At 44.4% G+C, this 25,724-nt stretch overlaps 1 protein-coding gene and 1 pseudogene across 6 annotated transcripts in view; both read right to left on the reverse strand.

Annotated features, from left to right (window-relative positions):
* Positions 1-25,724, reverse strand: part of SBNO2 (strawberry notch homolog 2) — a 115,706-nt gene that overhangs the window by 62,682 nt on the left and 27,300 nt on the right. For all 6 annotated transcript variants that reach the window (XM_074978665.1, XM_074978662.1, XM_074978666.1 and 3 more), the window contains exons 3-4: positions 25,143-25,225; positions 13,591-13,708 (exon numbers count right to left, since the gene is read on the reverse strand). In XM_074978665.1, the coding sequence (XP_074834766.1) occupies positions 13,591-13,708; positions 25,143-25,225 (201 nt within the window). The remainder of the gene's footprint in view (positions 1-13,590; positions 13,709-25,142; positions 25,226-25,724) is intronic.
* LOC142002437 (small nuclear ribonucleoprotein F pseudogene) lies at positions 14,916-16,478 on the reverse strand (annotated as a pseudogene).

The following is a 25,724-nucleotide window of genomic DNA, read 5'->3' on the forward strand; positions in this document are numbered from 1 at the left end:
AGAGGCACAAGAGATTTCAAAGGAGCTGCATGTGGTCCCCAGGGTCTGCCTTCATGGAGCTCAGGACTTGAGAAGGGGGCAGTTTTCAGGGAATGCTTCTTGAACTATGGTTTACCAAACCCCTCCTGATGGTCCATGGCATGACACTTTGAAGAATTAGCCAATAGCACAGGAAGGGGTGAGAGACTGGACAGCTCTGTGGGTAGAGCGTTAGCCTTATAAACCCAGCCTTGTGAGCTCAATCCTTGAGGGGGCCCGTCAAGGTTCTGGGGCAGGTTAGATTAAAAAAAGTGTCAGGGAGGGTGATGACCTCTCGAGGCCCCTTCTAGCTCTATGAGATATACATATCTCCATGTTTCAAACCCCCTTTTCATGGGCAAAGTGCAATGCAGGATAAAGACCTCAATGAACTCACTGTCCCACGAGCCATACCAATCAGCAGCGTGGGAAAGAAATCGGAGTCTGCTCCATATGAGCATGCACAGGATCAGCATAGCGTGGCTGGTCTTCTGCACGAATTAGGCCTCTTACAGTTTGCTTGGTCTAGCTGGCTCAACGCTCTGTGTTTATTTCAGGGTACAACAAACAAGTCTAAGTGCCACAAATGCAAACACAGATGATCCCTGCGTCAAAGTTCTCTCCTCCACCTCCCTCCATCGAGTTCAGCTTCTCTAACCAGTGTAATTCAAAGCAAACACAGCCCTCTCCTCACGCTAGATGTTACGGCATGGCAGAACACATTCCACCAGCGAGGCAGAGTAAACTGAGAGCGTGTGACCTCTTGCAAGGCCCAGGTTCTAGAACTTCCCTGAATAAATTTCTGTTCAGAAAAACATCCAATTTGGATTTAAACCTTTCCAGAAGTGGAGAATTTGCTGGTCTTTGTGAAGATGTTCCAGTGGGTAACTTCCCTCATAGTTCAAAGTTTGCACATTCAGTCTGAATTTGTCTAGCTTCAGATTTCAGCCACTGGATCTTGTAAGGCCTGTCTGCTAAACTGAAGAGTCCTCTGACAAATTTCTGCTCCCTCAGTAGAGATGCATAGATTTTGATCAAGTCACCCCAGAACCTCCTTGTTGTTAAGCTAAAGAGATCGTTCTCTGAGTCTTTCATAGCAAAGGCTTGTTTGTCAAGTCTGTAATCATTCTGGTGGCTCTTTTCTGAACACCCTCCAATTTTGCAACATTCTTCTTCAATTGTCATTAATACCAGACCTGGACACAGTATTGCGGTAATGACAACACCAGTACACGCTACAAAAATAACAACGTCTCCACTGCTATTTTCTATTCCTGTTTGTACAGCTCACCTCAGCTCTCCCCCCTCCCCTTCCTACCACTTCTGCGCCCTCTTCCCTGCAAGTGCCCAGTCTCTGATTGTCACAGAGTTTCATTCATGCAAGTGAACAACTGATTGCAGCAGACGGGAGGCACAGAGAAATGGAGAAATTGATCAGCAGGGCCACTGGCAGACAGGAGGCATAGGGGAGGGAAGAGAGAGCTGGCAGTCGCTGGGTACTTAGCACCCACAGAGTTGGCACCAATACATCCAAAGATCAGATCAGCCTTTATAGCCACAGCATCACACTGGGAGCTCATGGGCAGCTCTTTATGGATCACAGCCCACAAATCTCTTTTTGGAGGTGCTGCTTCCCAAAACAGAATCTGCTTCTCTAAGTATGACCCATGTTCACTACTCCTTGGTGGACAGCCTTACATGTGACTGAACTGTTTGTTTGTGCCCTGCTTGCCAAAAGTGATCTGGACTGCGCTGTATCTGGGACCTGTTCTCATTAGTCATCACTCCCCATGTCTGTGTCATTTGCAAACTTTATCAGGAATGAGTTTTGTGGTCTCATCCGTATCATTGATGAAAATGTTACACAGGGCCAAGAGCTGACTCCCGAGGGACCCCACCAGGAACTGGGGATGTAAAATCCCATTTAATTGGTTAACCAGTTAAACGGTAGGTTTAATTGGTTAGCCAATTAAAGAGAGAAGGCTGCAAGGGCAGAGGGAACACTCCAGAGCGGCCGGATCAGCTCTGATCCCCAGAGCACTGCAGGCAGGCACACTCCAGCTGGGCTAGAGCACCCACCACTCCAGCCAGGCAGCCACTGCTATGCTGGAACACCCCAATCCATAGTAGCCCTGCAGGGCTAGAGCAATTCCCTGCCTACAGAGGGCGAGGGTCTGCTCAACCTCTATTGGTTAAACATAACCAGTCAGACTCATCTGTTTAGAATGAGACTTGATCAGTTAACTGATGAAGCGGGTCTTTGCCCACGAAAGCTTATGCTCCAAAATATCTGTTAGTCTCGGGTACCACAGGATTTCTTGTTGTTTTGGAAGATACAGACTAACTTGGCTACCTCTCTGGTTAACTCTTAACATCCCTACTAGGAACCCAGCTGCTTTACCATGATTTCCCATTTACAATTACATTTGGAGCCCTATAAGGTAGGGGCAGGCACCAGGAACTCCTGGCCTCTATTCCCATCATCACCACTGACTCAGTGTGACCTTGGCTTAGTCTCTTCACTTCTGTGGGAAGCTTGTTTCCCAGTCTGTAGGATGGAGATAAAAAATTTCCCCTTGGCTAGATTCACTATGTAGCTCTTTGAGATCCTCGGATAAAACATGCCCAAAGGAGAAGAGCCTGTTACTGTGTTCACTCCCTCATCTAAATGCAGTTGTCAAACTGGCTAGCCTAACAGAGACCCACTTCTCATACATGGTATGCTGGCAAAGTTCACGTAACTGCCCAAACCCCAGAGAAACTTGCAAGCCTCAAGGAGCCAAACTTCTTTTTCACTTTTATTCTTTCCCCAGCCCACAGTGGAAACCTTGCCTCACAGCATAATTTCCCAGAGGAAGAGGAATGGACAGCTGTCTTTGGAACCTGCCCCACCCTTTCCATCACTAGAAAAGGATGCCGCTCCTCCGGTTTTACCCCATCCACCCTGGTTTCATGGGGCTGAATAGCCACAGACTCCAATATGACCCTCAGCGCCCACTTTCCCAAGCCACAGTGATGGTATCAGACCCCTTAAATGGTCTCATGGAACTATTTTCTTAACCTTATGTAAGCCCATTTGTTTGCGTAAAGAATGCCAGCACAGCAGCAACGATGAGTCACCCTGCAGCCACTCAATGGAGCACAACAACATTTTGGTGAGCAAATGGATTTAAGTTTCAAGTTGACCCAGGATTATTCTGAGCATGCCAGTGAAATAATCTTTTTCGGTACACACAAGGCAACCATCAAGACTGCTGGGACATGTATGAAATTCACTATAGTTTGACTCTTCCCTGGTCTGGCACCTGACCAGTCCTGAATCAAGGAATTTGCCAGACCAGGAGAGGTCAATGACAGGCCCTGTGCTGCCACTGGCATTGACGGAGCAGGGATGGGGAAGAGGTTGCATGGGGGAAGTGGTGTGGAACATCCCCCATCCCTATTCCTTCCCTGAGCTTGAACGCTGTAAAATAGCCATTTGTAGCACTCCATAAGCTCTGGCAGGGGAGGGGATGGAGGCATTAGTGAGCATGGGACCCTGGCTTTCCTCTGAGAGTGCTCCAGCCCCAGAGTACCCTCAGATCCTGGACCACAAAGGTTGCTGGATTTGAGGGAAATCCAGATTAGAGAGGTTCAACCTATATTAGCTAAGTTAAAAAGTGACGTCCGTGATGTAATTAAAAAACCCCAGAAGATCTGCCCACCACTTTGGTCAAAAAAACAGATTCTGCAACTCAGACCTGGGACTTATCAAGAATAAGAGTGCAGACAAGTGTCAAAGTTGAAAGAACATCATTCCTCCTCACAACCCAAGATGGACACATCCGTGTGCTGTGAACTTCAGCATCTCAGCTGATCTCCAAAAGCAGTGGGGACAAATGTTTAGTGCACGAACGCCTCTCCAGCGTCACTAGCTGTTTACTCACTATACCATGCAAATCCATTTTTGACATGTGCATTCCTGGGAAATCCTTTAGAAAGGCAAACCACATGGAGATTTAACACAGCCCGAGGCCAGGTCAGAATCCTGTATCAACCCAGAATGGCTCTCATTACAGTCCTGAGTGCGCAGCTCACCAGCTTGCTATCAAACTGGATCTAGGCAGCGCGCTCACAGGCCCAGAGACCTTCACTTCAAATCACTCAACGGGAAGACATATTTCTTTTTGCCAAGACCCTTGCAGATTCTATGCAGCAAAGCTACGTTTGGGAACGTACTAAGGAAAGTCAAGTCACCTAAGATTCAGCGGTATACTTGGACCTCCTGTTTAGATGTAGGAAGAGAACACAATTTCTCTCATATACTCACACTGTCATTCCCCCACCCCAACAAACCAATGTACATTTTAAACAAAACACTCTCAGAAGCCTGCAGTGAGCTCCTCATGCTCTACCTTCCGCATTGGTAATCTGCTGGCAGGGTTATTACAAGGACAGAGCTCAACAGATTGTAACACCACACCATCACTGTGATATCTGCATATGGCAAAGCCAGGTACTTTCCTATGTAGTCACCTGGAAAAATGCATCAGTCACGGGTAGAATATTCCCCTCTTCCGAAGTGCAAGTTTCATTTTTTGGGTAGAGAGAACACAGTATTAATATTTAACGTATGGCATCTTGGACAGTGTGAAATGAACAACGTGGGGGAAAAACTGACTGTAGTAATGTGTGGAAGAGGTACAACTCACCAGCGTTAATACCAATGCCTCCAATTAATCAATGTAGTTAACCTACTGTTTACAAGACCCGTAGTGTAGTCCTGGAACCCAGAGAACAGTCCCCAGTTTCCTGAATGTAGCTTCTCTTTGGAAGAAGTTGCAACTAAGAACTGAACAAACCTGTAGGTTGTAGAGTCTTCCATGTTAGCGCTCAAATGGGAAGATTCCGTAAGAGGTAAAACTGCCCTTGGTACCAAGAAGTCACCCCCTTATACAGTTGCCCAAGAAGTAGAAACAGAATGTCATTTTACCTTGCACTGATGATATGTGACAGTCTCCTGAGGTCTCTCCCAACCCTATCATTGCATGGTTCTAATATGTTTAAAAAGGGAGAGGTCTGCCAAGTTCTTCCTACTCTCAATAGCCCTGGGATAGTTAAAAGCAAGGACTGAATCAAGTCCACTGGCTCTTCGGGAGCAGATGGGATCGGTCTAAAAATGTTTATGGAGACAATTACTGAGAACTTCTTATCCAGAGACATTATGTTTATGGAGATTAATACTAAGAATTTCTTCTACAGTAACACTGCCACAAAGTGCAAAGACAAAGCATATGCAGAGTGCTCAAAAAAGAGTCAACACTTTAGCATTCCTGGACGCTAACCCATACAGTAAAACAGCCTTGTCACCCCCTGGCTTATGACCCAGGACACGTTAATTGGCTTTCTGCTCTGGAAAGGGCCAAAGGTTGAGGAATATTGGCAGAAATATCCAGGAGCCCTAGCTGGAAGTATCAGTCAGCATTAAGGTACACTGCAGATTATCAGCCAAACAGCAGCACTTAGACACTAATAATTTGTTGAAGTGTTTTATACCAAAAAGCCAAGCCCTGGAACAAAAGGTTGTGTTCAGCGTTATTCATAATACAGCCTTCTACTGTACAAAGGGTGACATCACTGACTTAGGCAGTCTACTGGCATCTCCAGAAAGTCCCATGCTGCATGGCTTGCATGGAAAGTTACAGAACAGCATGTGAGAGTCATGGGAGAAAGGAGGACTGATAAATAGGCTCATTTATCAGTGAGTGAGGCATCTTACTCATGGAGTACCCCTTGACTTCCTGCTCTCATGTAGTATATTATTTGAGCAAGGAGACCGGCTGGCTATAAATGTTAGATTCAGGAGAAAGACAGGTATGCGTGTTCAGAGATGCATGATAAAAAACTTATACAAACTTAAAAAGTGGAATCAGCTCTGTTACAACCTTGTAATAAATACCCTTGAGCACTGACAAACATGCAGCAAAAGGAGGTTTTAAAAACACCATCGCAAAACCCAAAATGAAAGGGAATGAACTACAAAGTCAGCTTCAAGAGGGGACTTCAGAATCGCCACTTATTTACTCTTCAAAGAGCTAAGATCAATTAGAGAAGTAAAATAAAAAAAAGAGGAGTTCTGAGAGGCACAGCACAATGCAGGTTAAAGGAAGCTAGTTCTTTTGATTTGTCAGCTATTATTAAAAGCATCCACCAAAACACTTTGGATTGATAGACAATAATTCAAATGCGTAGTATCACAAAATCAGCTGCAAGAGAAACCAGACTGCTTCTATACCATCATTACACACCCCCATCTCATGCGAAAATCCCACATTTGAACCAAAATCCCAGAACAAGACATCACCCAGCCACTCCGTAATGCATTCAATCACATAGATCGGTCCTCTTGGGGCTGTCACCTGTTATGCTGATCATGCCTCTGAGCTTGTCTACCTGCCCTCTGAGGGGGCCCTCCACCCTAATCAGCTGGGCCAGAAGCTTTGTTCTCCACCAGCCGCGGCACAGAATTGGGGTAACAGCCCTCCTGCAGAGCAACACAGATCCTCAGCCAGGTTCATCTCTGGGAGGGCTCGGCTATAGAGCTATGACAGCCCCTAGAAACACAACTCCCAAAAGGGACCAAAACCCCAAATAAATCCATCTTACGCTGTACAAAAGTTTTCACCACAGAAAGCTCATAAGGTTAGTTCTGTTTATCAATGAGAGGGATGCACAGCTGGGGCTCCCTCTCCTGTTCCCACCTCGTGTAACAATTATTTACACTAGGCTTGATCATAAACAAAAGGGTTTTTACTAAGTATAAAAAGTAGGATTTAGACCCCTGTTTAACTCCTCAGGCACAAGGGGGAAATGAACCTACGCTCTTCTACACCCTGTGTGTAGGACAGCCTAGGTTCAATTCCCCCTTGTGCCTGAGGATTTAAACAGGGGTCTAGGATTTAAGTGACTGCAAGTGAAATGAGATCAAAGAAAGATACTATGCCAAAATAAGTCAGCTAATCCTAATACACTAAGGGAGATGGTTACAGATCATAATCCTAATAAACCTAATCCTCATGTCAGATGCAATTCTTCACAAGCCAGAGTTGATCTTTTTCTGGCTTGGGTCCAACAGCCATTTCGATATCCTCTTTGGGTGGGAAAGCAGTTTCAAAAACCAGATGAAGACAAAAGACTGATTACTTTCCATTCCTTAAATAGATTTACACCAGGGTAGGAATCCTTTGTTATAATCAACCCATCCCCAAGGAAAAATACCAGATTCAGGATGAAATCCAGCACCAGGTGGCATGGTCACATGTCTTAAGTCCAACCACAGTTTGGGTTTACAAGAAAAACAAAGCCACTCACAGATTATTGGTTTGAGTATTGAGCCATTGTGATTCCATAGTATCACTAATGGTCCTAATTAGCAACCTTGTAAGAGGGGGAATGAGGTAGAACCTTGTTGTATTCTGCTTGCAAGGGTGGAAACAGAAGCAAACCAAATCAGTCAACCTCGTATCTTCCATTAAAAAAAGTGAGGGAAGTCATTCCAGGGCTAATCTATTCCTGCCACAGATAATGCATTAAAACCACTTCATGATCAAAAGCACAAACGGCTGCCGAGAGATTTATTAAAATTTAGAATAAACCTTGAATACAAATTTGAATCTGCCAAATCAACAACATTCCACCATACAGCAGGACCAATGTAACATATTCAAAACACCACGAAAGCTACCTATATAGCATTAAGGTAGGATCATCCTGCGTACACCCAGAATAGTGTGTATCTCTTCTGTATTATCACTGTAAATAGGTTGGGAGGCCCTGGAGACCAATTCCAAGAACTTCATCTTCAAACTCTGAACCATCCTGAAAGTGCTCAATTGAAGGAAAAGGGGAGGAAAAAAAAAGGCAGAACAGCTTTCCAGTGGATGCAAGATAAATGTACAAAGTGGTTCAAATGTCAGAGGGGGAGCCGAGTTAGTCTAGATCTTCAAAAACAAAGTCCTATGGCACTTTACAGAATAACATATTTTGGAGCATAAGCTTTTGGGGGCAAAGACCCACTTCGTCAGGTGCAAAGTGGTTCAAATTCCAACTGAAGCATTAAGCAATGTGTAAGAAAAATAGATCTTTATTTTTAAGTGGAAGACAAAAAGCAGATCCAATTTACATTCCCAGTATGAAGTTCTGGAGCCAACCATCCAAACCGCTCATTTCAGTTTAACAAACAATGGGGTAAAGGACCATGAAATGAAATAAAACAAACAAGCATTGGGAAATACTGGTCCCAGGCAGAGATTAAACTGAATGGGACAGTCTGCCAAGCAGCTTTCCAGAGTCACGTATGTCCATTTCTCAAGAGCAACAAGCAAGGCACCAGACCTCCAGCACTGAAATATTTACTCATGGCACAAAATGCCTAAGTGTCCTTAGGACAAAAGAAGTTGGCGGGGGGGGGGGGGCGGGGGGTTGTTCCCTTTATCTTGTAGGTCAGTATCTCTGGAGTTGGACAAATGGAACTAGGAGTGCAAACAATAGGCAGAAGGGAAGATGCAAAAAGATCTGGCATTGTTTTCCATCTTCCTACTGGCTTTTTTTCTTTGAGCAAGTGTGATTGCAGCTTGGTAGACATACCCCACTAGATTCACTAGCCAGGCTAAAAAGAGTTATGTAGATCTGGTGATGAGGGTTTCTTCAACACGAGTAGGTCCACAGGGCCCCTGCCATGCTTAGAAGCCTGCATTAGTGCATTTACAATGCTATGTGTACTCATGGTGCTGTGGGTAAAGTTACTATGGCTCTATCTGCCCAAGCTACAGTCATACTGTTAATCGCAGTGCAGACATACCCTTACATTATGAGCTCAATGCAGCAGAGACTGTCTTCATCGGTGTTTGTACAGGCCCTAGTAAAACAGAGCCTGGATCCTGACGGCCACCTCTGGGCACTGCCACACTGTAAATGTTTAAAGTGACGACACTACTAAGAATGCATTAGCTACCAAACACAACAGATGGAATGTGTCAATTTCTTAATCCATTGTACCCGTTTCCTGTACTTTCTGCTCAATTTCTCAATGTCCGGAAGGCTTCTCCGGAGGAGGATACTGCCTATACTTGTGCTCCTTTCAGAGAGGAGATTCTGGCACCGATACTTCTCTGACCCCTTTACATACAGATTCTTTGCAGGCCTGCTCTTCCACGTGGCGACTCCCTAAGCCAACAATCAATGAAGCACAATCAGGACCCCTTCCATTAATCTTTAGGGTCACAATCACACTCTACCCATCAGGACAGCAGGGAAGAGACTCCACATTCATCGCTTCTGGTCATACCTTCAGGTAGATATCTCCTTCCTTCCCACCCTGCCAGGGTACTTCACTTTTGTGGTTTTTGAACATCATTGGCTCAAGCAGTGGAGAGCCAAGGTCATTACCCAGGCCCAAAGCTCCAGTGTTGCAGCCACAGGCCTGGCACAAAACACAGTTTGTACCACTGGTGGAACTCTCCAAGTCACCACATTTGCACAAGAATCGTTTCTTGTTCTGAGCAGAAAGTCGGGCACCATGGAAATGCCACACTCATCACAGGATGAGTCATACTCTTCTCTGCAGTTCAGGCTTTTTTTGTTGTTGTTGTTTAAACTAAGTTTGTTTGTTTTTTTCTTTCCCTTTCCTGCTCATCCCCTACAAGAGCAGCTAATCTAAACACTCCAACATTTATGGAAGCATAGCCCTTTAACACAGACTCTCCAAAGACTGCTCTGGCCAAGCTGGCTGAACTCCATTTCCATGAGGTAGCAGAGGAAGGAAGCTGAACAACCCCTTAAACTTGGCAAAATAAAGATTATTAATAACTAAGCCCACTTCCCACTAAACCCAGCGGCAAATCCGCACCAGCTATCCCTATGCCAACTTTTACTGACTGCATCTCTAACCCTGCAGCCTGCAAAACAGATTCTAGAGGCTGATGGGAGAGTCACATTTCTGTCTTATTCATCCCACCATGACTTCTGCTGCAGTAAATTATGATCCCTTATCTGATTTGATCGGCAGAGGGAACCCTTGCCTACACAGGGGCTGGATCCCATTAACAGTCCTCGATGATCAGCCCCTATGACACAAAAGGGACAAATCTTCCGTAAAATGTGATTTGCCCTGGTGCAAATTCCCTTTATTTGAAGTAGAGGTAAACTGCATTGGTGCCAGTTGGGTCTTACAGGAGTTTTGCCAGTGGGATGGTTATCTGGTGTCACAACAGAGACTGGCCTCTGATGGCTAAAATCCTAATGCAGGCAAAGCCCAAGGTGGTAAAAGCCAGAGTCCAAAGAAGGGTCACTGTATATCTTTAAAGACACACTAAAAAAATAAAAGCACATGCGCACAAGTGTTCACAAAATCTCCACATTCTCCAAAACAGGAGAGGTGAAAAGTTTGTTGGTTTTGCTCTTTATTACCGTGATATGCTTTTTTGACATTGTCCTTTGTGAACAGATGGTCCTTCCTTTATAATCAACCAACTCTTCCTTCTGTATTTGTTCACTGTCATGCTCCAATGTTCGTGACATTGAAATTCACTACAAAAACACACCACTGAAACATCCCTCAATGAATCATACAGAAGGAAAAGGCTGATTATAAAGGAGAAAGCTTCTTGTTTAAACACGTATCTTGGCATTCAAATGCTATTGAAGAAAAAAAAAGATTCCGAAGGAGTACATGCAGCGTGATAGGGTACTGCTAAAATATGATGTTTTTCAGTTTATCAAAGCATGACTGCCATAAAATACAAGGATGTGGCCAGATCTTGTCCTTACTTGATTTTGCCAGTAAATCAGCTTCTTTGTGACCACACATACTCCTCAGAATAGTTTTAATTCTAAATTAGTCCCACCTTTTTAGAAATGGCCACTAATTTTAGGTGTTTCAGTTGAGGTAACTTGAAGGAACCCAATTTTTTTTCCCCTCAGAAATGTCCAGCACTTGCCCTCTGATAACAAGGCTTCAAGTCAGCCATGCAAAAATCACTTTTACAAATATAGGCCTTAATACTTGAAGGAGAGTGGCTTTCTTAGAACATAGCATTTCCATAGCAGCTCGGATCAGTGGCTCATCCAACCTACTGTCTTCTCGTTAGCAAAAAAAAGTCCCCATAATGTTCTCTAATCAAACACACAATGCTGTACAGTTGGAGATACACATCTCCTAGAACTGGAAGGGACCTCAAGAGGTCATCTAGTCCAGTCCCTGCCCTCTTGGTAGGACCAAGCACCCTCCCTGACATCTATTTGCCCCAATCCCTAAATGGCCTCCTCAAGGATTGAACTCACAACCCTGGGGTTTAGCAGGCCAGTGCCCAAACCACTGAGCTATCCCTCCCCCAATGTGCTGTGGAAAATATCTGGACTTCCATGAGCAATCAAGTGTAGACTGTGGTGCCCTGTACGTTTGCTGTTCGTCACATGTGGCGAACACCGTGGTGCAGAGAAACACAGCTCTACACATGGAGCGCCCTCTGCCTGCGCCCCACAACTTAGTGGGACAAGCATATGGCAGTGGCGGCAGCAATAGCTGCAGCAGCCGCGGCAAAGGTGGCTCCTCCCGCAGCTCCAGGCTTGCTGGTGTGGCTCTGGTGAGTCACCCACAGTTTGTGCGGGGGGCAGGGGAGTGCCTGGCTCTCGTGGGAGGGCATTTATTTAGAAGCGGGGGGGCTGTGGTGATCCTTAAGTTTCTACTAGAGGCCACTGGTTTAGACTGAAGTAGTAGATTAAATTACCCTACAAGCATTACTAATGGTCAAAATTCTTCAGGGTGGGCGTTTTAACCCACTCCTAGTATTTGGCTTTGCTCTCCTGGAACAGAGGCTGCTGAACACCGATCTGACGTGGCTCAGCTTGCAAATCCCAGCTGCTTGGGTGCACAGCCGCTCACTTCCTACTGGCTTTCCAAAGCATTTGCCATGTCTAATGTTGCTGGCTTTCTGCTACTACACATGGGCCAAAAGATTGTTTAAGGAAGGAGAGTCAAACTCCAGGGTGGGTGGAGGACACACACCACATTTCAGCAACAGCAGAAGCACTAGGTTCCAACTTCATACTTTTACTTTGGCTGAACTTCTTCCAATATTTCATTTTAGTGCAGAAGGGACAGTGCCATCTCTGTTCTGGTGGGAAAGCTACATGGTGTTTGGTATAATATGGACCACCCAGAAGATGACTGGTAGTCAAACTTGGTCTGAGGTGCAAGTGATGGAGATGGGACCAGATTCTTCAATCAGGCCATTCCCTTGGTAGATCAGCTGACCATGTCCCCACAATGTCTTGGGAGAAACCAATGCAAAGAACTCATGCAAGCCAGAAACCACATACTCCTCTGAAGCCTTAAAGAAGGATTTAATCATTATGTCATTTCTCAAAAGTCCTCTCTTCATATGCTAACTAACCAAACTTTTCAATGTAACATGACTAGAGGCAAGTCTAACATTCCAAAACCTCCCTGATGACCTCATTTCATACCAATGAGAGCCCTGGAGAATGAATGAGACTGTCACTTCCTGGAGGCACCAACCCAAATCAGGATGACTGGTGCTTTTCAGATCCAGCTTTCATACTCTCACATCTCAGAGAACAGTACATTCCAGAGAGGAAAGAGGGGTTTGAACTGTAAGTTCTCTCTCCGTGTAGCATTCTCAGAATCTGTATCTGTATAAAGGGCCACAGTTCATGAGTCCAACCTACTAAATAAGGAGATAACATGCAAAATACATGAGGTGAAAACCCTAAGAGCCTAGTTCAGATAATATTAAATGCTGGTAGAGGTTGAACCTCTCTAGGCTGTCACCCTCAGGACCTGACCAGTGCTGAACCAGACAATTTGCCAGACCATGGGAGGTCAATATTGTCGAGCAGCATTATCACCACTTCCACTGATTACTGGGCTGAGAAGACACTTAGAGGTAAATTAAAGCTAAATAACAGCACAGAACACAGAGCCAGGCCTGCTGGCTTTATGGGACCTCAGAAAACTCGGCCACACCCATGATAAGTGGATAGCCAGCTAACTAAAATCATGCTGGACCACGGATGTTGACGGACCAGAGTGTGCTGGACTCGACAGGTTCAACCTGTATAGTCACAGAGAGACAGCTGTGTTAGTCTGTATCCTCACAAAGCAAAAAAGCAGTCCTGTATCACTTTAAAGACTAACAAAATAATTTATTAGCAGATGAGCTTTTGTGGGACAGACCCACTTCTTCTGAAAGCGATTTTCACAAGACCCTATGAACTGCTACCAATGTTCTGAAGAAGTGGGTCTGTCTCATCACCTCTTAGTGTTTTCACCACACTCCCTTTTTGGTATGTATGTTGCATCGATTCTCCAACATGTAATTTGCCTTACCTATTAATTTAACTCTACTGCATAGCCACCCACTGGGCCAATGAAAGGCTTCTGAGGTATCAGAGCATTCCAAAAACACACAAGGCATTGCCCTCAGTTTTACCCTCCTGCTTTTCGGGTAATCCAAAATAAAATGCAACACATCCATTTCGCTCAAAAACAGTCATAACAAACTCTGCACCTACCTGAGGAAAATCACCATTTTTTGGTAAGAAGTCAGCATGGCCCATGGATGCATAGCTCGTTTCAGTGAAAGGTTGTCTGCTGATGGAATTCATGTAAAAATCAGATGTAAAATATTGCCTGCAAAGAGAAGGAGAGCAGTGACTCTCTCTTATTCCTCAGAACAGGCATTTCTCAGACTTGTCTCAGTTTCCACTTCACGAGATGAACTGGTTCTTAATGTTGACTCAAGCAAGAGATTGATTTTTAACAGGGGATTTTGTACAGGATGGATGCCTACAGGGCAAATATAACACGCCTACAATCAATCATTTCTAGCGTTCACATGTTAGCACACTGCTTTACTGGGCTGGATCATAACTAAGAGGCCAAGGATTTGACTCTCAGTAGTGCTTATAAATTGGGTGGATTTGTTATAGAAATTGGGTTTCAAGGAATTCCAGTTCAATCCTAACTATGGCAAGCAAATAAAATTGCTGTTAGAGCACCAGAGCAATTAGCATTTGGAAGGCAATAGGACCCTAGGATCAAATATGCTAAATACTAACTCTGACAAAGCAAGGTCACAGTTCACCCCATAAGAAACAACAATCCCTAGAAAAACTCAACCATTAATGATCTTCCAAAATGGGGAGGGGAAGGCCAAAATCAGTGTTCCCAGTAAGCAGTACATTTGGGTGGCCACCCAGGAGAAATTCAAATGCCACCCAGCTTATTAGCAGAGTGCCCACAGCTGTGCTCATCCAACAACATATTTTCACTGGTGGTGCAGATCTGAATATTCCTTGGTCCACATAACAAAATATATGCCACACACAGGTGAAAAAATGAGAGGAAACATTGGTCGAAAACCTGCTTCCATTTAGGATAAGACTAGGGTGGGAGGTAGTTATATCACAGGTACAACAATCCCAGATTTACTATGCCACTCGGATGGAATGCTCTAACTTGAAAACATAACAGGAAAGGAAGGCTGGGGACATAAACACTAACCCAGGAAGAGTTTTATGGGGATGAATGGCTCTGAGTCAATCACTAGCTATGTACAGAACGACCTTTCCTCAGTGGCACCAATTCGCGAATGAAGGCATGTCTCCTGATTATGCTCTCCTGAGTGGACATGCCCAATCTGTATCCTGTAATTATTAGGAAGGTAAGGGTGTGAACTGATAGGAGCAAAATGAGTCTTTCAATTTCAACAGTCAAGCGCCTTTGGCCTATATTAAATGATCTGCTTTTGGTTTTGCTCTTACTCTCTGTGTGCACGTTAACTCCCTTCTGAGTGGGGGAGGAATATGATCAGCAATACGCCTGGCATACTTCCAAGCTACAGGAAAAACCTGTGGGGGACAGGACACTGAAATCATGAGGCAGTCTAAGGACTAGCCAACAATGACAATGTCTTGTGTGGCTAGTTGTTCGTTAACATGGCCTGCCTATGAGAGTTATAAAACCTGGTGTAGTTGGTTATCCCATTAAATGCCAGGTTAACCCCCAGTTCACTGATTAAACGTCTTGGGGAAGCTGGGCTGGAGCAGCCTCCCCAGCTACTCTCCCCACCATGGGGACCACCGGATGGTGCTACTCAAGCACAGCTGGTGAGCTGCCTCCCGCAGTCGCCATGTGGAGCTAGAGGAACTTCCTGCCCAGAGTGGGCAGGGGCTGTTCTATCCCATCACAGTTAACCGCAACTGATAAGCCACATCCATATTATAGCTAATACACAAGCAGGTTCGGTAAATACACTGGATGGGCTGCATTTTCATGCAAAGGCACACACAGTTCTCTCCCATGTAGGGCTACATATATTCCTCTTTCGACACCTCTCTCCAGGTAAAATCTTGGCAAAGGCCAACCGGAAGTGATTTGCACAAGAACCTACAAACTGCTACCAATTTTCCCTCTAATTTTTTCCATACAGGTAGGGAATAAATTTTATGTGCACCAAGACATGTGCGGGTATACACCACCAGTAGAAACACACGCTGCCAGCAGCAGGTGCTCTACTCATCATCTGGCTGCTGTTTGAATCTCTCCTGGGTGGACGCCCAAGCGCTCAGCTTACAGGGAACACTGACAGCTACTAGTGAATTTTTTCTCTATCCTTACTCATGCTGCAGTTGGTTTACCTATTGCTAAAAAGCCCTAAACCAGCTTCCTCCCCCTGTGCACTTACAGAGAGAGAATTTAAAAAATCCAGTACAGTACAGCTCTAATCACTCCTCAGTTCTGAGTGAGATGACATCTTTCCCAACTCTTGCTGATTCATTAGGCCAAATCCATTCCTAGTGTTTGTCCACCAGCTTCAATGGAGTTACACCGTGGATCAATTTGGCACCTCATTTGGACAAATTACTTCACCTCCCTGGACTGCAGTTTTCCATCTGTAAAATGGGAACACCATCTCCACATAGGCAGTGTTGTAAAAAAGACAAACTGCAACTTGGTAAAGATCCCCACACGAAAGCCACTAAAAATTGCTAATATGATAGGCCAGACTTTTTCAGTCCCTTAGATATTATTGTTCTGCTTTTTATTTAGCCAAGCCTTTGGCACATTCATTTGCTTTGCTGTGAAAAGCTGGAAGAGAGCCACCACTATAATGTCTTCTGTTAGCCCACCAAATCTGTGCAAGTACAGTAAACTCTCTCTTAACTGGCATTCTATCCTCCAGAACTCTCAAATAATTGGCATTTTAACCATAATGATTGTGTGTGCGCACGTGTCCAGACGATGCACTATGTATTCTTCTGCGTTTGCAAGCTGCATGTTCGTGTAGCCATCGAAGACACCAGGTAGCCCTTAGACTCCATCCCCACTTCAGCTCCACCATCACCGGCTTCCCTATCAGTCCATTCAGGAAGGGCTTTGGATTCAGGGGCAAGCTCATGGTAAAGCATCATGGCACAAGGCAGCGGTAAAAACAAAAATTACTCGCTGAGCCGCATGTGTGGCTGCCCGAGTGTACTAGAAAGTAAATTTTAGTTACATTGTCCATAAGTATAGTAAAGTGAAAGTAAATAGTATTTAGATTACAGCTAGATCTGCAGGTCCCAACCAAGATCAAGGCCTCAATGCACAAGGTGCTATAAATGCAGAGAGAGCTAGCCCTGCCCTGAAGAGCTCACAATATAGGCACACAAGAAAGACAAAAGTAGGAAGGGAAACAGGACCAGGGAGGGAAAGTGACATGCCTATGGGCAGAGAGTGGGTCAGTGGCAGAGCAGGAACAGAATTCAGGTCTCCTAACTTCCACCTCTCCGCATCATTTTCTTCCTTAGCTCGGGGTTCAGTTCCTGGTTCTGCCACACATTTGTGACACTTGAACAGCATGTCTTAAGCTCTCTGTAAGTGAATTAGGACTGAGAGAAGAGCATCAGGGGTGCATAGGTTCACCTCCTTCCCCCTTGCCCAGCAGGATTCAGTCTGAGTAACCTGTTCCACTCCCTCAGACCAGGACTCCCTCGGATGAAATACAGAAGCCAGCACACAGCCATGGAACCTTTAGGGGTAATGACAGTTGGGGCCAATCTAGCGACAGTTGGGGTAAAGTCATCCACCAGCGAGCCCCTGACTCTCATGTGACCCCTTCACTCCACTGACTCACTTCAACCAATACAACTGCACTGTGTACATTAAGCTTCAGGGCTTGCATTAAAAATGACATGGAGCTACTGATCTGACTTTGACTAACTGGGGTAATCATAACAATCAGACGATTGTTTATAATTTAACTTAATTACAACCTAACACATTCAGATGTGGCTCACCCAGATTTCAGTGTATTTGAACTACAAGGAATGTCTGAAGAGTGTTATTGCATTATAATTTCTGTGTGAAGAAGAAAATGACAGCCACATGCTGAATTTTAAGACCAATGAGCCTTTAAGCTCAAACTTGCTTCAAACTTCTCTGAAAGCAGTCTGTGCTGTAAGACTGGAGAGGCGACACTGTATTCTTCATATAAAACAAAGGCTGCATCTCTGCCTTAGGAACAGAACTTAACTTTAACTATGGAGTTGTAACCAACACCTGCAGAGGCCATCTCCCAAACACATAACAGACCAAGCCAGAGGCTATTGTACTTACTGGCTGGTTACAGAATGTACAGCCACCTTCTAAATAAATTATTATTTTGGGGACAGCTAATCTCTTCCACTGAAACTGGACAGTCAGAAGAGAAGGAAGGTTAGTGTCTCATATCTCTGAAACAAACCGCTTAAATCAAACAACCAGGGAAAAAGAGGCACACACATGCACTGACCTGTCTGTTCTCCTTCCGATCGGGCACACGTTAGAGAAATAAATTCTACTTCTTCCCCAGCTAGACAGAGCTACTCAGACAATATCTAAAGATTTGGCTACAAGAAACCTAACCTACGAACCTAAAATGTATTAAAAGTAGAACATTTCCTCCAGGAGAGAATCAGAGGAAACTGGCCATTTGGAACATTTAAAATAAGATTACCACAAACTAAGTAAACCCCCATGTGTCCCTGAGCCACCTTGTGTGTATCTTCTCCTATAGCCAGGCATGGACAATGTTCTTCTGTCCTGCGTACAGCTGAGCACACCGCTGTTGATAAACAGGTCAAGCACACAGGCTAACATGGAGAACAACTTTTGCCTTTCTGAAGGAATAATCCAGATGACCCAGTGCCTCTCTTTCATCTCTCAATTCTACGATCCCATCGGCTGGAAGTGGAGAACCCCTCCATGCGTCGTTTGATCATATACAAGTTCAGACTGGCTGATGTGCTCTGGTTTCCAGCCCGTCAGTTTGAATGAGCAGGAACAGGGCATTTGCAGTGGTCAGCTTTCAGTTCTGGAATTGGCACTCTCTCTCAGTTTGACAGAGCCCAACTCTCGCTTTTGAGGCACAGTACAAAGACCGTTTGTGGACTCAGACTGTTTCATCGGGCGTGGCCGAGGCTGCATTAACGCACACAGTTTAATTAGTTTATTACATTGAGACTGGTTAGCTAATTTTGTATTGGTTTAAATACCAGTGTAAATAGGCCTGATAAGTGCATTTTAAAGAGAGGTTTATCCCAGCTAAACTGAATGAGGAATGAGAAAAAACTACAGTCTAAGGACAGATGCAAATAAACTATAATCAAGGAAAACTGAGGGTATGTGTTCGCTACAGGAAAGGTTGGCCCTGCCACAGTTGATCTTCTGGAGGTCTGTTTAGCCAGGAAACTGACCAGAGCTGCTGTGCCTTACTCCCAGTTGCCTGCCACTACTGGGAGCCAAGAAACTGACGCAGCGCAGCAGACCAGATCAGTTTCCCGACTCCTGCAGCAGCACTGGTCAGCCCAAGGCGGTGGTGGGGAGGGGAGGAGAGCCAGGCTGCTGCCTGGTTCCCACCTCCCCACCACTCACTATTGCAACTCACGTTATTGCAGGAAACGTATAAGTCAAAATCATCTAAGCCGGGGGTCTAACGTACCATTTAAAAAGTTAACCTCTTTTAACGAATTTAAACCAATTCAAAATATGTAGTGTAAATGTTTAGCTGACAGAACAGCTACAACTGGTTGCAATTAACTGCTTATGCGGGTTAACCAGAAAAACTAATGCTCAACGGTTAACCTTTTACATCCCAAGCTCAGATGAGGCTTAACTTCAGCCCCTTCCCTCCTTCACTATCAGACTGCAATTAATGCTTCTCAGCTTGTTTTAACATGTACTACAAGTTCAACCTCTCTAGTCCAGCACCTTCAAACTTGACCGTTGCTGAAAAAGAGAATTTGCTGGAAGATGGCAGGTCCATATTGTCTAGAATGTTACCAACACTTCCACTGCTTAGTGGGCTCTTAGAAGAAGGGTAAATTATAGATAAATAACAGCACAGAACATTAAGAGCCAGGACTGGTTGCCGGAAACAAACTTTATGGGATCATGGGAAACTTGGCCACACACATGGTAAGTGGTCATCTCGCTAACTCAAACCATGCTGGATCACGGATGTTGCCAGAAGAGAGAGTTCCGGATTAGAGAGGTTCACCCTGTATTACAACTATTGCTACCCCACGTTCAGATTGGTGTAGGGGAAGACGTGGAGGAAAGCATTATCCCGAAATGTTGGCTAAGTATATGGGGCCTGATTCTCCAGTCACTCTCACCAGCCAAAAGTCACATTATACAAACCTAACCCCACTAGCATCAACAGAGCTACTCCAGATTTACTTTGATGAGAGTAAATGATCAAGCCTATTACTGCAACAGGAGCGCAACTGTTCAGAGTGATTGCTGCCTTAGAAATACTGGCCATATAAACATGTAGGATCTTCTTGATTTACCTTGCCCAGCATTTTACAAGACAAATTTTAAGCCTACTGTAATTTTTTCATGGGCTAAGAAAGTTCTGAAAAGAGGTGCAAACTTTAACCTCAAAATTCTTCCTACTGTGGAAGTTGAGTACTTAGAAGAAACTGGAAGAACCTGCTTCAGGACAGAACTGTTGCTATGAGAACAAGCCACATCTAAATACAGCTTTTGGCAAATAAGACTTCCCATCCGGAGTCTGTGACAACAGAGATACTGTCTCTGAAAATGGTTGTCTCTTTGTTTTAAATTCATTTCTGTATTTTCATTGTTTAACAAGGTGCTTTTCAACTTCAAAGCCATATAAATTATATGCAGAACCAGTTAATGCAATATTGAGATTGTAGAGTTACTGCTGGGAAAAAAGCAGGAAATTATGTGAAAGGGATATTGGCCACTTAAAATTGTCAATAACTGACGTACCGTTATTACAGTTCACCTCCTTAAGAATATCACCACTGACAGATCAGAGAAGTTTGTTTCAGCGGGGGTATTTTGCTAATTGGACAGCACTCTTGTACCTAGTGAGTTTCCTTGCTTTGTTGATACCATCACGGCCACTCACAGCACCTATGTAACCCATACAGCTGCTGTGTATGGTTCACTGTCCTATGTAATGGCACTTAGATCACCTACTGGGAGCTCAAACTGGGGGGGCTAGTGCACTAAGCTCCAGAGGTCCCAAGTTGGAGTTCACCTGTGGGAGGTTACACCTGCACCAGGAATCATCAATCACAACAGCAGCGTTCAAAATGAAGTTGGATATTCAGGAAACAGATGTGTGTACAGAAAAGAAGATGGAAGGAGTGAGTGGCCTGTGTGTGCTTACTGCTACTTCTCTCAGATCCAGCCAAAAGTCCCTTCTAACAGGAAAGCAAAAAGAAATCATAATGTTTTCAATTGCTACCATACCCTTCAAAGGGTGGTCTAAATGAGCCTTCATCATCCCGGCAGTGTCTCTTTCAGATTCCAGTATAGGCTGAACTGCTCTAGTCCGGCACCCTTGGGACCTGACTGGTGCCAAAGCAGAGACTTTGCTGGACCACAGAAGGTCAATATTGTCTAGGAGCATTGCCACCACCTCCACTGCTTACTTGGCTTTTAGAAGACATTTAGGGGTAAATTACAGCACAGAACAGCGAGGGCAAGTCCACACTTCCGGGAAGACCAACCCATCAGGGTCGATCTTCCAGAGTTCGATTTTGTACATGTGGTAAATACGCACATAATTGATCTGTCTGGGGTCAGCAGTCGATCCCTGTACTCCTCACTATCGTGAGGAGTACGGGCAGTCAACAGGAGAAATGCTCCTGCCACATTCCTTAGAGAAGACAGTCACATAAGTCAATTTCCAGAACACTGATTTTAACTACGCAATTGCTATAGATATAATTGTGTATCTGAAATTGACTTTCATGCCTAGGTGTAGACCTGGCCTGAGAGACAGGACTCGTGGGGGTAAACAAACTTTTGGGACCGCAGGAAACTTAGCCATAGTCATGATAAGCAGCTGTCTGACTAACCAAAATCATGCTGGATTACAGATGTTGCCAGACGAGAGAGGTTCAACCTGTAGTAACATCAGCTTAGCCATACTGATCTGATGAATCTGCATCTGATGAAGCGGGCCTTTGCCCACGAAAGCTTATACTCCAAAATATCTGTTAGTCTATAAGGTGCCACAAGATTTCTTGTTGTTCTCAAAGCTACAGACTAACACGGCGACCCCTGTGATACTTTGCCAGACTGTACATCTTGTATGTTTGAGACTATACATCCTGTACATGTGGGATATTTATTAAAAAAAATTAACAAACAAACCATGGCACATGTTCAATTTGACCAAGTTACTGCTACTGTTCGTACCTTGGCTCTTATTTCCTGACTCTGCAATTTTAACTCTTTGACCGTACTGTTTCATTAAGGTTTGCATTGAACACTGTAGATTACTTCTAAAGAAAATTGTACAGGCACAACAGTTGCGATTAAAGTGAGCAGGGTATAAGATTGAACTCTCAAAATTTCTATCACATGTTCCTGTTACACACAGCTCCAAAACAGCTGCCCTTTAAGAATGTAGTGAATGCTCAGTGAGTTCATCTGTATTTGGGGAAAATAACTGTCTGAAAATTGTGTAATCACACGTGTTGTCATTTTCTTCCTCTCCAGCAAAAATATGCATTTCCCATATACAAGCACTTTGCTAACATGAGAAAAGCTATGGGGTTTTTTTTGTTTCGTTTTTTTGTTTTTTAAGTCTCTCCTTTGCATGCAAAAAAAGAATGGAAATTTTCATCTAAAAGGATTTTTTTGGAATCTTGTGAACATATAAAAACCGGGAACTAAAACAAAGAATTTTGCATCCTCTATTATATAAATGTGATTACAGGCTCCCAGTCCTGCCATGACTCAGGTATATATATTACTTTACATGTGATAAGAATCCTGCTACATGAATTGGACTACTCTTGCATGTAAGTTAGGCATGTGCTTAAGTCTTTGCAGGATCAGGGTCACCAGCACAATGGATGAGAAGAGTGTGTACTTGCACTGAAGAGGGGAAGTGAAAGATAAAAAGATAGCAAATGGTCAGAGAGACAGAAAAGAACAACAGATAAATGCTGTATCAACCTGTCGTTCGATATAGCAAAACAGAAATTCTGTTATAGCTCTCTGGAGGATACAATCAGTGTAATTTACAGGAATCAGCTTCAAAAAAAGCACACCCTCTTCCAAGCACACAGACAGCCTGGCTAAGAGCAAAGAAGCTGAGCTTATCCATTAACTCCTGCCCTAACTCCTGCTTTGAGGAGTAACTAATGAGGCTGAATAATTTCCACCACATGCACAACATATTTTTGGTAACCACTTTGCAAAATCTATTTTACAATTAACACTGTTTCCCGCGTTGTTGCTGGCTAACTTGTTTCCCACACTGAAGTGGAATGGGGATGACAGAGAATGCAGAAAGAAAAACAAGGGAGATAACACTGGCGTCATCTGAACCGAGAAGCTGGATTCTCACGGCTAGTGACTAGCCTGGGAGTCACAGGGTACATTATTTAAACCCCCAACTGCAAGTCTCAGCAGCCAGGTCAACAGACTGTGGTTCATGGGAGTTGCTTGAGGGTGCTAAAACAGCTGCGCTAAAATATCCAGGGTGGAGCTTGAGCTCAGCAGCCTGTAGAGCAGGGGACAGGAGCCGTTGGGGGAGGTTTCAAAGTCTGAGCTCGCAAGGTTTATGTTGCTGTTTTAGAGCCACAGTGCAAGTCTAAGTTTGCACACATGACTTCTGAGAATCACAGAAGCAGGGTGTTTTTTGTTTTTTTAAATAGTGTAAATAAGCCCACAGCCTAACACAGAGATGGGAAACCCCGAATAGAGCGGCTGGGCCACATGAGTGGCCCTCCTTCACCTGAGGCACACTGGTGTTCCACCTGGGGCCCACAGCCCCCCTGACTGCCCCACACACCTCTCACACACTGGAGCCTCACATTTCTTATGCCTCCCCCTCTCCCTCCCAGCACTTTTGGAGCAAGCAAATCACTTCATTGACACTCTGTCCCCACTCCTCCCTTTCCCTCCTAGAGACAGAATGCCTCAAACAGCTGATTTGCAGTGTTCCAGCACTGGTCGGGATGGGGAGGAGTGAGGCCGGAGTGGAAATTGGATGATTCGCAGCTCTCAAAGTACTGGGAGGGGGAAGAAAAGCAAGGAAGTAGGGGGTTCCAGTGGCTCGGTGCACAAGAGGCTCTTGGGGAAGCGGGGTAGCCAGGAGGTCCACAGGCGGAGTCCTAGCGAGCCACAGATTGCCTGCCACTGGCCTAATAAGAAAAAGTGAGGCTCATCAGAATAGAACTTTCTGCTCTACTGAGACATTCCAATAGGCTAAATCCTCACTCCCAAAATGATGCCTAAGGGTCTATACCAAAAGTTAACAACTTTGTTCACCTCTGAGTGCCCTATTCTACTTTCTTCCATTTAACGCCTCACCGCTGCGCAAAACAACCCTCCAGTGGGAAGTAAGAGACAGATGCAGCTCACCCTAATCCTTTCTGTGCTGCTCCTTGCATTCACTAGGCAGGCCTGAACTCAACAGTATGTCCCTGAGCCTCTCTTCCCAATGCTCACTGGCCCTAACCTCATAGCCTGAGCTCTGATCCATTTCATGGTGGCACAATGCACTGCTGCTCTCTGCTACTAGACTCCCAAACTGGGAAAATCCCAAAGAGAGTGTGTTATATTGGCATCCTTCCTCCCTACGTGTGTGCAGTTTTGTGATCGAGAGGGGAGTATTCACAGACTCACTCAGGCTGACCAGATTAGGCAGAGAACATTCAAAATCTCATTATTCAAAGCACTTATCTTCAAAGTACTGAACAAGATAGTGAGACTTTCCAATGAATCTATATGGAAAATTATAAACCAGAATTCTACCAAAATGGGGGCCATTAGTGCCTATGCAGAGTTCACTGAAAACATTACAGCTGCGCCTTTTACAGGCGTAAGCTATTCAGGATGTACACAGTTGGTGGGGATTTACTTAGGAGGAAGTTACAATTTCTCACATCGGCTAATACTTCTCACCACCTCACACCTTGTGGGATTAGTAATGAGGTTACTAGCAAAGCATGTCCGTTATAACCAGAGAGCGATGCACCGCTCTTGTTATTCTACGGCTGTGTTCAGTTAAATGGCATGTGCATTTTGAATGTAAATGTGCTAGCAACTTAAAATAAAAGCTTAATTCAGCAGGGCAGTACTACTAAGAATTATTAGCCTCCAACCCTCTACATTACTATAGCTTTTAATATTACTTCAGCCACACATATGTCATTCTACCTTCCTCAGAGCAGAAATACTTCGCTTTTTCCCTGCACTGGCTATATAAAGCTACGTACCTTTATGATACATTAGTACAGCCAGATTGTATTAATGGTGTGTTTTATGAACATCATTAGTGTAACAAATCCAGACTAAAACAAGGTCTTTTCTCCCCTAACGCAGTTTCAAAGCTCACACGAAGTAACAGCTTCTCAGGTCTTCACAAAGGTTGTCTCTTTTCTTTTCCAAGACACAGAAGTTTGTGAAATGCCACAAACACCATGTGATGCAATTATTTCCCCATCCCTTAGTGAAACAAAGCGAGCGAAGAAAACACCGAAGAAAGAGTCAAATCACAGGGTGTGCGGATATATAGGAAAATTATATAAACAGCACTTACTGGTTTTCACTTGGGAAAGATGGAGTTGAGAAAGGGGCAGATGAACAGAAGGAATTCCACCGACTGGGAGCCAGCATCGAGTTCTGAAAGCACAACAATACCGAGAAAAATTCCACCATCAAAAACTGCAATTCAGCTAAATCAAACTGGTAGCTCAGAATTTAACCTTTGTCCTGCGATCTTTCCTCTCTGCCCACATCCACCAAACAGTAGTGGCTTTTAATTCTTGACTGATGGTTAGTTTAATGCCACACACCACTTCTGACTTGCCAACCTGATGTGGTGTTACTCATTCCAGGAAGAGCTTTGGGGTCATTATTCTCATTGTTTATTCTCTCCTCCTACCTAGTTAATCTCAAACTTTATAAAAACCTGGATTCTGTCTTAGGTAACCGGGAGTCTGTCTGGATAGACTTATGCCTAGACAGCCATATTTACTGCTCCCTGGCTGCTTTCAGTACAAGAGCAAGTTCTATTTCAGTGTGAAGCCAAAGCACCAACACAAGCATGGCACTTACAGGATATTGCATCATCTTTCAGCTACTGACAATCTCCTTTGTCGACTGTTCACTGACCAAAGTG

The sequence above is a fragment of the Carettochelys insculpta genome, chromosome 27 (genome assembly GCF_033958435.1).
Source record: "Carettochelys insculpta isolate YL-2023 chromosome 27, ASM3395843v1, whole genome shotgun sequence".
NCBI lineage: Eukaryota > Metazoa > Chordata > Testudines > Carettochelyidae > Carettochelys > Carettochelys insculpta.